Raw genomic sequence first — 16,716 nt, 5'->3', positions numbered from 1 at the left:
GCTCTCCGGAACCTGAGAGTTCTCTGGAAGGAGACAGTGAGCGAGGGAGCGGGCAAGCTCCCAGGAGGAGTGGGTGTAGGGAGGGAGAGAGAGAAGGCAGCAGTGGCAGCGCTGGGAACAGCAGATTCCGACCGGAGCCACACCAAGGGGAGCTCGTGGCTGCGACTTGCCACCCTAAGCACTCTCCCAGGTCCGGCCCGCCTAGGGAGGACTTCTGTCTCCTGGCCCAACCTTGTCGAGCAAGCTGGGACCTACGAGTGGAAAGGTGACCAAGCCCAAAGAGGAGAGAGATGATTCTAAGGAGATCCAGCCCTGAGCCTCTGGAATGGGAGCACTGACTCCAAGACCCTAAACAGCCAGAGGACTAACCCTGGGAGTATCAAATAGTGAGAACTCACACAAGGGAAACCACTTGAATACAAGACCCCGCATCACCCAACCACCAGTAGCACCCTGTGCAGACACCTCAACTAAACAACAAACAAAACAAAAATACAAACCCCATCATCAGCAAACAGGAGGACCACCTCACTCAGCCTTGCCCATCAGAGGAAAAACAAACAAACAAACACTCACACAAATATCACCCTATAGAAGCTTACACTAACCACTGGACCAATCTTAGGAGGGCAGAAACCAAAAGAAAGAAAGAATTCAACCTTGAAGCCTGGGAAAAGGAGACCTCAAACACAGTAAGTTAAAAAAAAAAAAAATGAAAAGGCAGAGAAATACTACACAAATGAAGAAACAAACTAGAAACACAGAAGTCCAAATAAATGAAGAGGAAATAGGCAAACTATCTGAAAAAGAATTCAGAATAATGATATAAAGATGATCAAAAACCTTGAAAACAAAATGGAGAAAATGCAACAAGAATCAATTAACAAAGACCTAGAAGAATTAAAGAATAAACATACAGAGAAAAACAACACAATTACTAAAATTAAAAATACTCTAGAAGGAATCAGTAGCAGAGTATCTGAAGCAGAAGAACAAATCAGTGAGCTGGAAAACAAAACGGTGGAAATAACATCTAAAGAGCAGAATAAAATACAAAGAATGAAAAGAACTGAAGACAGTCTCAGAGATCTCTGGGACAATATCAAAAGCGCCAACATTCAAATTATAGGGATCAAGAAGAAGAGAATAAGGAAGGGTATGAGAAAATTTTTGAAGAGATTATACTTGAAAATTTCCCCAACATGGAAAAGAAAATAGTCAATCAAGTTCAAGAGGCACAAAGAGTCCCATACAGGATAAACCCAAGAAGAAACACTCTAAGACACATATTAATCAAACTAACAAAGACTAAACACAAAGAAAGAATATTAAAAGCAGCAAGGGAGAAGCAACAAGTAACATACAAGGAAATCCCATACCCTTAACAGCTCATCTTTCACCAGAAAACTCTGCAGGCCAGAAGGGAATGGAAGGATATATTTAAAGGATATATCTGAAAGGGAAAAATCTACAGCCAAGATTACAGTACCTGGCAAGGATCTCATTCAAAACTGATGGACAAACAACAAGCTTTTCAGACAAGCAAAAGTTAAGAGAATTCAGTACCACCAAACCAGCTTTACAACAAATGTTAAAAGGACTTACATAGTCAAGAAATACAAGAGAAGAAAAAAGATTTATAAAATCAACCCCAAACAATTAAGAAAATGACAATAGGAACATATATATCAATAATTACTTTAAATGTAAATGGATTAAATGCTCCAACCAAAAGACATAGACTGGCTGAACAGATACAAAAACAAGACCCAAATATATGCTGTCTACAATAAACCTACTTTGGATCTAAAGACATCTAGATTGAAAGTGAGAGGATGGAAAAATATATTCCATGCAAATGGGGAGCAGAAAAAAGCTGAAGTAGCAATCCTCATATCAGACAAAATAGACTTTACAATAAAGAAGGTTACAAGAGATAAGGAAAGACACTACATAATGATCAAGGGATCAATCCAAGAGGAAGACATAACAATTGTAAATATCTATGCACCCAACATAAGAGCACCTCAAAACATAAGACAAACACTAACAGACATAAAAGGAAAAACTGACAGTAACACACTAATAGTAGGAGACTTTAACACTCCACTCACACCAATGGATAGATCATCAAAACAGAAAATTAATAAGGAAGCACAAGTCTTTTTTTTTTGGAAGCACAAGTCTTAAATGATACATTAGATGAGATGGATCTCATTGACATCTTCAGGACATTCCATCCAAATGCAGAAGAATACACCTTCTTCTCAAGTACACATCGAACATTCGCCAGGATAGACCACATCTTGAGTCATAAATCAAACCTTTGTAAATTAAGGAAAACTGAAATTGTATCAAGCATCTTCTCTAACCACAATGCTATGAGACTAGATATCAATTACAAGAAAAAAACACTGTAAGAAAGACAAACACATGGAGATTAAACAATGTGTTTCTAAACCAACAGGTTACTGAAGAAATCAAAAGGGAAATCAAAACATTTCTAGAAACAAATGACAATGAAAACATGACAACTCTAAACCTATGGGATGCAGCAAAAGCAGTTCTAAGAGCAAAGTTTATAGCAATACAATCCTACCTCAAGAGACAAGGAACATCAAATAGACAACCTAACTTTATCTAAAAAAAACCAAAAAACCCCCCAAATTAGTAGAAGAAATCATAAAGATCCAAGCAGAAATAAATGAAAAAGAAATGAAAGAAACAATAGTAAAGACTAATAAAACTAAAAGCTGGTTCTGTGAGAAGATAAACAAAATTGACAAGCCTTTAGCCAGACTCATCAAGAAAAAAAGAGAAGACTGAACCAGGAAGAAATAGAAATTATGAAAAACCCAATTACAACAACTGAAACTGAAGCTGTGAACGAAAATTTCCCAAAAAACAAAAGCCCAGTATCAGATGGTTTCACAGGAGAATTCTATCAAACATTTAGAGAAGAGGTAATGCCTATCCTAAAACTCTCATAAAATTGCAGAGGAAGAAACACTTCCAAACTCTTTCTACGAGGCCACCATCACCCTGATACCAAAACCAGACAAAGACAAAACAAAAAAGAAAACTACAGGCCAATATCACTGATGAACATACATGTAAAAATCCTCAACAAAATTTTAGCAAACAGAATTCAGCAATACATCAAAAAGCTCATACACCACGATCAAGTTGAGTTTATTCCAGGAATGCAAGGGTTCTTCAGTGTGATACACCATATTAACAAATTTAAAGATAAAAACCATATGATCATCTCAATAGATGAAGAAAAAGCCTTTGACAAAGTTCAGCACCCATTTATGATTAAAACTCTTCAAAAAATGTGCACAGAAGGAAACTACCTCAACATAGTAAAGGCCATATATGATAAGCCCACAGCAAACATCATTTTCAATGGTGAAAAACTGAAAGCATTCCCCTAAGATCAGGAACAAGACAAGGGTGTCCACTTTCACCACTACTATTCAACACAGTTCTGGAAGTCCTAGCTACAGCAATCAGAGAATAAAAAAGAAATAAAGGAATCCAGATTGGAAAAGAAGTAAAGCTCTCACTGTTTGCAGACATGATACTGTACATAGAAAACCTTAAAGATAGTATCAGAAAATTACTAGCGCAAATCAGTGAATTTAGCAAAGTTGCAGGATACAAAATCAATACACAGAAATCACTTGCATTTCTATATACTAACAATGAAAAATCAGAAAGAGAAATGAGGGAATCAATCCCATTCACCACTGCAACAAAGAGAATTAAATATCTAGGAATAAACTTACCTAAGGGGACAAAAGAACTGTACATAGAAAATTATAAGACACTAATGAAAGAAATCAAAGATGACATAAACAGATAAAGAGATATTCCAAGTTCCTGGGTAGGAAGAATCAATATTGTGGAAATGACTATACTATCAAATGCAATCTACAGATTCAATGCAACCCCTATCAAATTGCCAATGGCATATTTCACAGAACTAGAACAAGAAATTTCACAATTCATATAGAAACACAAAAGACCCAGATAGCCAAAGCAGTCTCGAGAAAGAAGAATGGAACTGGAGGAATCAAGCTTCCTGACTTCAGATTATACTACAAAGCTACAGTCATCAAGACAGTATGGTACTGGCACAAAAACAGAAATATAGATCAATGGAAAAAGAAAGCCCAGAAATAAATCCATACACCTATGGGTACCTTATTTTTGACAAAGGAGGCAAGAATATACAATGGAACAAAGACAGCCTCTTCAATAAATGGTGCTGGGAAACCTGGACAGCTACACAGTCAAAGAATGAAATTAGAACACTTCCTAACACCATACACAAAGATAAACTCAAAACGGATTAAAGACATAAATGTAAAACCAGAAACTATAAAACTCTTAGAGGAAAACACAGGCAGAATACTCAATGACATAAATCAAGCAAGATCCTCTATGACCCACCTCCTAGAGTAATAGAAATAAAAACAAAAGTAAACAAGTGGGACCTGCTTAAACTTAAAAGCTTTTGCACAGCAAAGGAAACTATAAGCAAGGTGAAAAGACAACCCTCAGAATGGGAGATAATAATAGCAAATGAAACATCTGACAAAGGGTTAATTTCCAAAATATACAAGCAGCTCATACAACTCACTGCCAGAAAATCAAACAACCCAATCAAAAAGTGGAAAAAAGACCTAAACAGACATTTCTCCAAAGAAGACATACAGATGGCTAACAAACACATGAAAAGATGCTCAACATGGCTCATTATTAGAGAAGTGCAAATCAAAACTAGAATGAGATATCAGCTCACACTGGTCAGAATGGCTATCATCAAAAAGTCTACACACAATAAATTCTGGAAAGGGTGTGGAGAAAAGGGAATACTCTTGCACTGTTGGTGGGAATGTAAACTGATACAGTCACTATGGAAGACGTTATGGAGATTCCTTAAAAAACTAGGAATAAAACCACCACATGACCCAGCAATCCCACTCCTAGGTATATACCCTGAGGAAGTCAGGGTTGAAAAAGATACATGTATCCCACTGTTCATTACAGCACTATTTACAATAGGTAGAACATGGAAGTAACCTAGATGTCCACTGACAGATGAATGGATAAAGAAGTTGTGGTATATATACACAATAGAATATTACTCAGCCATAAAAAGGAACACATTTGAGTCAGTTTTGATGAGGTGGATGAACCTAGAACCTATTATACAGAGTGAACTGAGTCAGAAAGAGAAAGATAAATATCATATTCTAACGCATATATACAGAATCTAGAAAAATAGTACTGAAGAATTTATTTACAGGGCAGCAATGGAGAAACAGACATAGACTTATGGACATGGGGAGAGGGAAGGAGAGGGTGAGATGTCTGGGAAGAGTAACCTGGAAACTTACACTACCATATGTAAGATAGAGAGCCAACAGGAATTTGCTGTGTGGCTCAGGAAACTCAAACAGGGGCTCTGTATCAACCTAGAGGGGTGGGAGGGGGAGGGAGGGGGAGGGAGGTTCAGAAGGGAGGGGAGATGTGTGTACCTATGGTTGATTCATGCTGAGGTTTGACAGAAAACAACAAAATTCTGTAAAGCAATTATCCTTCAATAAAAAAATAAATTAAGAAAGAAAATTTTTAAAAAAGATGGATTAGGGATGGGGGGGTGGGGCACAATGGTTGACAGAGAAACCAGTCCAGATGAAGGACTATTAAAGCTTGAATTAAGGCAAGAGTACAATGGAGATGTGGCAGCCAGAATAAATGTTACAAGTAGGAAGGGGCGCACAGACATGATGAAGTTTGATTACCAGTCAGCTTGGAAAGGGGCCAGGGATTAGGCATGGGACACAGATGGGCGAATGAGAGGGTGGAGGATAAAATCTGGGTTGGGTTGATAGCTGGATAGTGGTTCTACTCATTGAGAGGAAGAACAGGTTTAGGGAGGGAAGAAAAGTAGGTTCTGATTCAGACATATTGAGTCTGCGATACCTATGAAACTGCTGGTTCTAACGTACAGGTGAGTAAAGTCAGGAGCCCAAAGGGGATGAATGTCTAGGCAGGGTGAGAAATAAATATCTTTATGGGTCAAAGGTACAGGGAAAACAGAAACCAAGTGGGTATGTACAAGATTACCTGGAAAAAGTAAACAAGAACAAAAGACCAACAATAAAAGTTTCCAGCAGGACTGTCAGTATTTAAGTGGTAGAGAATTTCACAGATTGAGGCTGAGCAGTCATAAAGGTAGAAGCAGAACCTAGAGAATGATGTCATGGAAACCACACAAGCAGAGCTTTAACATGGGTGAGGTGAACAGTGTCAACAGATAGTTGATGGGGTGATGAGATAAGGATCAAAAAAACCTCCATTGTTTTTGAGAAATTAGCTGGTTGGTCAAATTTTCACAAGGCCAGACTATAAGGTAAGGATTCTGGGGTTAAACCGTAATAGATTGGAAGGAGTATACATGGTGGCAAGATTGCTGAATCTCCTTTTTACTCATGTCAGGACTGCTCTCTTATCCTATCACTGAAAAAGTTAATAAAAGCTATATAAGTAGTGCAAAGGTAGGTTACAAATAACTGAAAGGATGGCCAGCCCTAAAATGGTAGAGAAAATGAGTCTTCTGTGTGTAAGCTTTTACTTCTTGCTCCAAGAGACGATTGCTAACTTCTAACACCCCATGATCAACCCGTCAAACTCCTCCTTTGAGATTCAAGCCAAACACCCCCATGGAGGCTTCACAGCCCCTCCCAGGTAGATTTCACTGGTTCCACACCACCCCCCACCCTGTGCTCCCACTGTCCTCTGATCACATTCCAATTATAGTACTTATCACAATGCTCTAATATTATGGTTAATGTGTGAGCAGGAACTGTGTTCAATTTATGTGCATTGTCAGCACTTTAGTGCTTGGACCATAGAAGGCATTCGATTAATGCTTACTGAGTGACTGAATACACTTAAAGTGTTTTAAAAACCAACCAAATAAAAAAATGGGCAGAAGACCTAAACAAATAATTCTCCAAAGAAGACAGAGAGATGGTCAACAGGCACATGAAAATATGCTTAGTGTTGCTAATTATCAGAGAAATGCAAATCAAAACTATAATGAGGTACCATCCCACACCAGTCAGAATGGCCATCACTAAAAAGACCACCAACAATAAATGGGGGTGGAGGAAGGGAAACCCTCCTACATTGTTGGTGGGAATATAAACTGTGCAACCACGATGTAATACAGTATGGAGGGTCCTCAAAAAACTAAATACAGAAGTGCCATGAAAAGAATACAATAACATCATTTGCAGCAACAAGGATGGACCTAGAAATTATCCTACTATACCAAATAAGAATGATTAAGACAAACACTATATGGCATCATTTATATGTGTAATCTAAAATACAACACAAATGAACTTATCTAAAAAACAGAAACAGACTCACAGACATAGAAGACAAACATCATTACCAGAGAGGAAAAGAGGAGAGGGATAAACAAGGAGTATGGGCTTCCCTGGTGGTTCAGATGGTAAAGAATCTGCCTGCCACGTGGGATGCTCAGGTTTGATCCCTGGGTTGGGAAGATCCCCTGGAGAAGGGAATGGCTACCCACTCCAGTATTCTTGCCTGGAGAATTCCATGGACAGAGGAGCCTGGCAGGCTACAGTCCGTGGGGTCACAAAGAGTCGGACACAACGGAGGGACTAATACTTTCACTTTCTTTCATGGGATTAACAGATACAAACTACTATATGCAAAATACAACAAGGTCCTACTGCATAACACAGGAACTATATTTGATATCTTATAATAACCTATAATGAAAAATAATATATATTTTATATGTATAACTGAATCTCTTTGTTGTACACCAGAAACTAACACACAATCCTGTAAATCAACTATACTTCAACTTTCTTTCAAAGTGCGTTCTATATACTCACACTCATATATGTGTTCTTACATTTACGGAAAAGAAGCTTCTGCTGACACCTCTGAGTACAGTTACATAATCAGGAGTATTATTTGGTTTTCCAAAATAACTATTATGATACAAGACTGTAGAATCTCTTTGATGAAACTGGAAATAAAACTAGTCTCCACCCAATCATATTATTAAGCAATTACTCAATACAGCATGTTGGTATAGAAACATTATGGTCTTATTCCACTTATTTCTCCTTACTGAAGTCCATTTCCTCTATATTAAAAAGAGACCAACATATCAATATTAAGATGATTTGGGGCCCTTATGTAAGTTGAGTGTTCCAGCAAAAGCAGCAGAGAAGGGACCAGACCCTAGGACAGTATTGAGGCAGCTCTCCCCATGAGAGGGCAGGAGGGAGGAACTGAGGCAGAATGGGTGGGGTTCACATGGACACAGCCAGCAGGCGTGCGTCACAAGGACAGCGGACCTGCGGGCACGAAAACTGGCTCACGGGGCAGCACTGGCACCTACAGTAGACAGCTGCCACAGAACATACACTGAAAGCTTCTAAGTGTTTTCTCTCAGATATTTTACCAGCGGACTGATGGATGGGTCATTAATTTAACACAACCGCCACATGAAAGCAAAGAGAATCATCACTTTTAGAAAAGTAATCAGAAAATCACACTTAACTACTATTCTGGTCACGTATTGAATTCTGCACAGGCAACATCTCCTAACTTATCCATATATGTGGATTTATTTTTATTCTTCCGAGTGGCAGTCCAGATCAACTATGACCCTCCTCATTTTTATAAATACAATGAGGCAAGTTTTAGCTATTAAGCAGTAACAGGCATTCAGAGCCACACACTGATTCAGAAATTTATAAATCTAAGTAGGAAGGGAGATAAAAATAAATAGGGAAAAGACAGAAGTTTATAACTCAAGAGGTATGTTTCTAATTGTTAGGCAATACAGTTAGGACAAGTCATTAGCCACTTACATCTGATTCCCAGTAATAAAGAAAGATTAGGCTCCTTGCCCTGAGCACGCTGATTAAGAATACTACACAATGCCTTCAAGTCAAGCAAACAATAGGACATTTCCTTGAACAGCTGATCAATCACACTCAAATCAAAGAGTGGCCTTTTGGAAAGGACGGTCTGCTGCCTGGACTGTTCTGATTCCTGGCCCTGATCCAATAAAGAGCAGCTCTCTTCTGTTTGTCTTTGGTTCTGCAGTGGATAAAGAAAACAAAAATCAGGCTGTCAGAACAGAGGAAAGGTACTCAAAAGCCATAAGGGTCAACATTCTCCCACCCAAGTCTATAAACAAAACAGTGAAGTCATATTACACGTACAGTAACCAAATTTAACTGCATACATGAAATAAGAAAAATAAAAAGGGAGAGAAAAAGAATTCGAATACTGGAAAGGGTTCCTCTATGCCATCTGATGTCTGAGGGTAAATCTGAGAGACGAAACCTAAATTCCAACAGACTCAGTTTCTAGGGAGTCTCCCAAGGTCTCATATTAAAAGTACCTTGGTTGTGATGTAATTTGCTACGAGATTTATCCCCAGAATAGAAAGAACTGCAAAGAAAATTGAAACCTCATCCCGTAGTTTTATTGTTAGCAGCAATAGTGATTTACCTAATCTGAAACTATTTTTTGTACATTGAGAAAAAAGTATATATGTTACAGTGTTGCTAGGAACCAATTTTTTCAGTGTTAAGAGGAAAAGAAATAAAAAGTATAAAATCAAAGATGAAGAAAAAAGCCCAAACAACTTTCAACTGTTAAATCTGAATTAGAAGTATCAGTATGAACTCATGATTTATTATGCTCAGAAAAAGCTACATTCACTTCTTCCCCAAATTACCACAATTTATTCCTCATCCTGAAAATTACTAATTAAAGGTAAGTTTGACTAAGTTTCCAGGTGGTACTGGAAATTTCAGAAAAGTCAAATAGCCTGGGTTGATGAGGAAAATACAATTTTTTATAGAAGAATGCCAGCTAATAATTGTAAAAGGAATGATATAAAAATTACTCTTTTAATTGTCTACTGATTCAGATGATGATCATTGGTGGATGCTAAAACTATCAAGGGAAAGGGTGCTGGCATACTGGATATTCACACACTTGCCTAAGTATCAACCCCACAGATCTGCTGATTGCAGAGGCTAGTGTTACAGTGGAAAGAATCAGTCTGTCACCACCTCAATCCAGTGAGACTGGTATTTGTGACACTTACAGTGGGATAAGCAAACACATATAATTTGATGATGTGAAAAATACTTACAAAGTATTCATGCCAAAAAATGTTTGCAATGAGTCTAATATCCTGAGCTTTAACTTCTAGCTTACAAGAAATACAGGGGTCGAGAATAAGATAAACGACACCATGAGGAAGCAATCAGACAAATCCAGTTATAACAAATCCGAGTCTATAAGACAAAAGGCCTGATTTTGTTAAGGAGAAGAAAAGAACTTTAGGTTTAAAAAGCAAAATGAAACACAACACACAGTCTGGATTTGAATACTGGTTTTAATATTTGGGGAAGAAAGGCGGAAATTTTTCTAAGACAGGTAATACCAAACATCAAGGAAAATTATTATTCTTATATGGTGGGACAATGCTGAAATGGCACTGTCCCTAATTTTTGGAGATGTATTTCTAAGTATTTAGAGGAAAATGTCATGATGACAGCTCAAAAACTAAAATAAGTACTTTTTAATGTAACATGTCCTTAAATGCAAGCCAAATATTAATATTTCATCTCATAATTAAATGAAGAAAGTGATCTGTTCCAGAGATGAAGTGTCTACATTGTACCTTTCTTAAGGATTTTCAAGGGTAACTTTGTTTATATTCAATTTATCCATCATTTCATGACTTGGGATCTAATCTCTATGTAACAGCTGACTTTGCTGTAGTTAAGTGTATGAAATTGTTTCTAAGACAATACAAAACTAAAAGCTTGTATTTTTATTATAATCTTATTAAGAAATCTAATGAATTTAATTAACTGGCACAACAAAATCAAGTCTACAATTAAAAAGTGATTTACGAATATGTACAAAACAGGCATTTCCTTTAACTTAAATAGGTACTGAATCATCCTTGAAAGCAATCTGAGTTTCTTCTACTCACATCAAGCAATGTTCTTAATCTCTGAAGGTTTCTTTCTTTCTTCTCCAGCTCTTCCATCATCTTTTGAGTAGTCAATTTTTCTTTAGAAAGTTTCCCTTGCATAGACTATGATAAAGAGAATTAGAAAGCAAAACATGTTAATGCTTAAAGCATAATGCAATTAGGTAGACAACCAGGAATACTGGCTCTGAACACTTTAGATGTCCTGACTTCCCCAACCCCTTGGAAAATGAGGCCTCCACTTCTCAATTAACTCATATTACTTCTAGAGTGGATAGTTCCAAAGAGTAGGGGAGTGGAAAGGAAGGAAAAATATCATCTTTACCAAGTAAGTTTTAATTCTTGGTAAAACATGTTAAATTTAAAGGTGCAGTTTAATGCCATATTACAGTTTTTATTTTACTGATTCTCATTTATATACTGGGAGTGTATTAGCAAGTCTATACTTAAAAAATTGAGCAGGAAGGAATCCGTCTGCAATGCAGGAGATGTGGGCTCGATCCCTGGGTTGGGAAGATGTGCTAGAGGAGAAAATGACAACCCACTTCAGTATTCTTGCCTAAAAAAATCCCAAGGACTGAGGAGCTTGGCAGGCTACAGTCCCTGGGGTCTCAAAGAGTCAGAAATGACTGAAGCGACTATGCATGGCACAACATACTTAAAAAAAAAAAAAAAAAACAACCTTTTTCTTATGATTAATAAGCTACAAGATAATAAGATCATAAGACTATCCCTGTTTTCTATTATTTGAAACACAGCTAAACACCCCCTCTTGGTGTACAGTATTCCCGGCAGTGAATATAATGTTGAATTCAAGCCAAAGGTCTATTATGGGGTTTAGATAAACTAATCTCTCTCTTAACTCCATTATAAAATTATAAATTAACCAAACATGACACTATTGTGAGAAAATCTTGAGTATACCAAAGCAGAATATAAGATATTTTAAGAGCTCTTGGGTTATTTCAGCAACATACCACAGAAGAACTTGTTATAAACCTTGTTCTTATCAGTGACTTTTTTCTATCAACTTTTCTCCTTTTAAACCACAAGATCAATAAATATGACTAGAGAAGAGATTTCATTTTTTTTTTCCTTCAGGTCTGTATTTAGTCTCAACACTGAAAATACTTCAGAATGTTGACCACCTAATTAGCACACAACCTACTTTTTCCCCCTCACATTACCTCTGGATGGAATAAGAGGATGGTTGTCACCAGTGGTGAGATAAGACTCTAAATATAAAATGGTTTTCTCAGTAACACAGTATCTAACCTTTTTGCTTTTTAATTTCATTTGTCTGCTAAACTCTGTAAAAATATCATATTTAGTAGTTCAAAAGTTGGATACAAATGAATCAAGCTTTATAACAAGTACATTTTATTTCAAGGAAAAACTTCCTTTATATTCCACAAAAATGAGCTCCACAGCACAAAGTCACATGGGCTATTTGAGAATACATATTTTTGGGTACTGAAATTCCTTTGTAAGTGCACTTGACTGAATCAAAATCCATTTGATTGAATGATATGTTGGGATTTATTTACCTAGCCAAAAACCGATACTTACTGGCATGACAAGATTACTTGGCTGGAATCCAGAATTCATCCAAAATTTTCTTAAGACTTATGGCTTTATTTTATTAATATTGTAAAGAAAGGCATCACAAATAAACTACTCTAAATCTCATTTTAACAATGAAAACTGAATCCCAAAGAGGTATTTTCATAATGGTGTAAAACAATTATTTAAAAAACTATAGCTTTTTATCATGTTGAATGTGACTAATAATTACCTAGTAAATTTGATTAATGTGTTACCACATAAAAGTAAATTTAAATCAGTGAAGAAAAAGGCAATCTTCTTCACCAGAATAAATTAGAAATGTTTGGCACTAGTGCTGTTTGTCACAAGAAGGAAAATTGAATTTTGGAACAATATTAGTATCAAGCTTACGTCATGTTGGTTGGGTTCAAAGGCACTAGCCAAGTGGCCCTTTGACAGAGTAAAGAGTTCACAGATACACTTATTCTAATAAGACCAAATGCTGTACCACTGATAGGATATTAGGTGTGAGTGCTATAGCTGCCTAAGTTAACATTTCAGCTAAAAGATTACTTCTCTATTTCAAACTACATGAAAAAGCACATGTTTAAGAAAAAAATAAAGGGCAGGGGAATTTCAGCTAAGCTTAGAATAGAATTACTGAAGTTAACAATAAATTCTCTTTAAATAACAATTTAAAAATAACAATTTCTCTAAAAATAACAATTTCTCTTTAAATTTCTTGTTTAATAATGACTTAAGTCTAAGTTACTGATCTAAACAGGTATGTATCACAATCATTCTTGGAGTTGAATGTGGTTTTTAAATTCATTTGTTATTAATATTTTGATTTAAATATCCAGAAATGCTAACCATTTTTTTTTTTTTGCCCTAAATACAGATAGCCCAAATGAAGAAAAACCAAATGTGCCTTACTCAATGTATTCTACATACTTCACAACCCTAATTTAGGACAGAATATTTTGAAAGAATCTTATATCAGCAGTTTTGCTATATAAACACACACATGTAACCAACCCCACACTTCACCCCATCCCACACACAAGAGCTTCACAAATACATTCTTTCACATAATCATTCATTTAGCAAAAATATATCCACATCAGTGAACAAAACAAAAACACTTGGTCTTTGTGGAACTTGTACTAGGAGGAAAAAGGACAAAGAAAATAAACATAATAAATATGTAAGTTATGTAGTATCACAGATTAGAATCTGCCCAGTGCTTTGGAGAACAGACAGTGTGGTGATGGAGTGGGGGTGGAATCTCAAATGCCATAGAAGAAGGGCTCATGGAAAGGATGACATCTGAGCAAAGTCCTGAAGGAGGTGAGGGACTGTCCCACAGGTAAGTAGAGAGTATGTTTCAGGCAGTGCAAAGGTTCTGAGGCAGACGGGGGTCTCTTCTGTGTGAGAAATAGCAAAGAGAGCTAGGATGACAGAACACAGTAAGAGATAAAGTCTTATAAAGCTTTTGAAATAAATGTATCGGGGAAAAAAAGGCATTTTATTCCTCTCAAGGAGCTAATAATGCCACCATATAGTAGAGTGCAATGTACTAAAAAATTTCACTTTCGGGACAAAACTGCCAAGTCGCACTTCGAGGTAACTGAATAGAAGGTGCTTTCCACAGGAGATTAGTTTCCCAAAGGACTCCAGCTTAACTCTTTTTCATTCCAGGAAAACCCCTTAAAACAATTCTCTCCCCTACGGCTTATATTAATATAAGAAACAAATCAGACTAACTTTTTTTTTTCTTCACTTTGAGGCAGCCAGGATTAATGCCCAAGGCACAAACTCTGAGGTCAGACAGACATGACTTAGAATCTCAGCTGAGACTTTGGGCACACCTTTCAAAATCTCAGAAACTTCATGTATAAAAATACGCTCTTTCTTACTTTGTACTATTACTGTTGAGGTCTAGGGATAGTAAACATAAACCAGAAAGAACCATTCCTGTAACATACAATATCATCGCCCAGAACCATCATTGACACCTCTTTATTTGGCAACAGACGTTCCATTTCTCACTTTGGCCTAAGTGTGGACAAATATTAAATCACTTTCCCTCATTCTTCCATACTGATAAAAGAGAATTTTCAAAGTATTTTAAAACTAAGCTACAAATAAGGAATATGCAAGCCCCATAAAAATCGCATTTCTTAAGGTTTCTATTTAATAATAATTAAAGATAGTGTCCAGCTCAGATTCCTTTAACTATCATCTTGCTACTTGAAGTAACATTACCAACCATCTGCCTGAGAGTTCTGCTTTTAGCATGATGACATGAAGAGCTGCTCAGATGGTCCCCAAGAAAACTGGTGAAAAATCATTTAAGTGTATAAATCCTTTTAATGAGAACACTTTTTAATGTGTTAGAAAAAAACAAGTAAACAAGTAAACCTTTTTACTTTGTATGTCCTCTGCCAAAAGATTATAATGGTAACATAAAATGGTAAGATTTTACTGGAAACAAAGTTACATGGGTGAAATGTACTTTTGAGAAATAAATAGGAAGGAAGGTAATAATGCCCAAAGAAGAACTCATTCACACTCAGACTGTAGCCAGGTTTATGGAAATGATGGGAAACATTCTCCTGCAAAATGTCTTTTCTATTGTACACTGACAGAAGAAGAACCTTTTAAGAGAAGCCAGTTTAGCTACACTGGTTTCGTGGATAAAAGTATTTCTAAAGGATCAACTAGTAATCAAGGTATTGTGCCAGTTAACATTGTTACCTTGACAGCGGAACAAAACAGATACATCTGCGTTTTTATAGCATTGAATTTCAAAATTAGTGTACACTTTTACATGAAGTAAAACCTTTTTTATATTCAACAACGAATACATTATAATCGGTAGAAGACTGAGTTCTCCCCGAATGTCAAAGTTGTGAATCAATAAACTTGTCACTGACCTAAATCATTTGTTTGACTTCTGATACACAGCACCGAAGAATTGATGCTTTTGAACTGTGGTGTTGGAGAAGACTCTTGAGAGTCCCTTGGACTGCAAGGAGATCCAACGAGTCCATCTTAAAGGAAATCTGTCCTGAATATTCAATGGAAGGACTGATGCTGAAGCTGAAACTCCAGTACCCTGGCCACCTGATGCGAAGAACCAACTCATTGGAAAAGACCCTGATGTTAGGAAAGATTGAAGGCAGGAGGAGAAGGGGACGACAGAGGATGAGATGGCTGGATGGCATCACTGACTCGATGGACAAACTCGATGGAGTTTGAGCAAGCTCCAGGAGTTGGTGATGGAGAGGGAAGCCTGGTGTGCTGCAATCCATGGGGTTGCAAAGAGTCAGACACGACTAAACAACTGAACTGAACTGAACACATCTTAGCCACCAAAATTTCAATGCCAAAGGACAAAGCTGACTGTCCTTAATTTGCACTGAGAAGTTTTTATTAGATTTACTTTTTTGGAAAATATTACCAAATAAAATTGAAATTCCTTTCATTGTGGTCCATGAAAAGAAGTTAGATAATGGCTGAGGAAACCAACCATCTCTCGATTTGAATGGCTTATAGAACTGAAGGAATACACGTTAAAAAGTATAACCTCTGTGAATCAATCCAATAAATCCACATACTTGCTGAACTGGACTAGTATTTGATCACAATGATAGATCACTCAACACGGTCAAAAGACAAAGCAGACTGTCCATAAATTCTGACACTCAAACCACTTATGTGATTCTTTTTTATTTCCAGCTTTGAGAATACTCCAATCAGGAGATATAAAAATAAAAATGTATTCAGCATAACTTGTCCAATGATCTCCTACCACCTGAAGAATAAAATACGAAGACATAATATCCCCTTGTATGATCTGGCCCCGGGCTTTCTCCCACCCCGTCAGCTCTCGCTGGGTCTCACAAGCAGGGCTCTCCACACCGGCCGCCTTCCTGCTCGTCGGGGAGAACACTCGGGGCATGGCCACACCCAGGGCACTGGCTGCTCTCTCTGCCTGGAATGTTCTTCCCCTGGTTAACTCCATGAGAATCTACGTCCAAATGTGACTTACTCGGGGAAAACTTCATGGC

At 37.0% G+C, this 16,716-nt stretch overlaps 1 protein-coding gene across 1 annotated transcript in view; it reads right to left on the bottom strand.

Annotated features, from left to right (window-relative positions):
* Nucleotides 1-16,716, bottom strand: part of CEP85L (centrosomal protein 85 like) — a 130,508-nt gene that overhangs the window by 5,560 nt on the left and 108,232 nt on the right. The window contains exons 11-12 of the mRNA XM_061131874.1: nucleotides 11,096-11,200; nucleotides 8,943-9,174 (exon numbers count right to left, since the gene is read on the bottom strand). Of these exons, the coding sequence (XP_060987857.1) occupies nucleotides 8,943-9,174; nucleotides 11,096-11,200 (337 nt within the window). The remainder of the gene's footprint in view (nucleotides 1-8,942; nucleotides 9,175-11,095; nucleotides 11,201-16,716) is intronic.

Source organism: Dama dama, chromosome 28 (genome assembly GCF_033118175.1).
Source record: "Dama dama isolate Ldn47 chromosome 28, ASM3311817v1, whole genome shotgun sequence".
NCBI lineage: Eukaryota > Metazoa > Chordata > Mammalia > Artiodactyla > Cervidae > Dama > Dama dama.
This window is presented reverse-complemented; position numbering and strand designations above follow the sequence as displayed.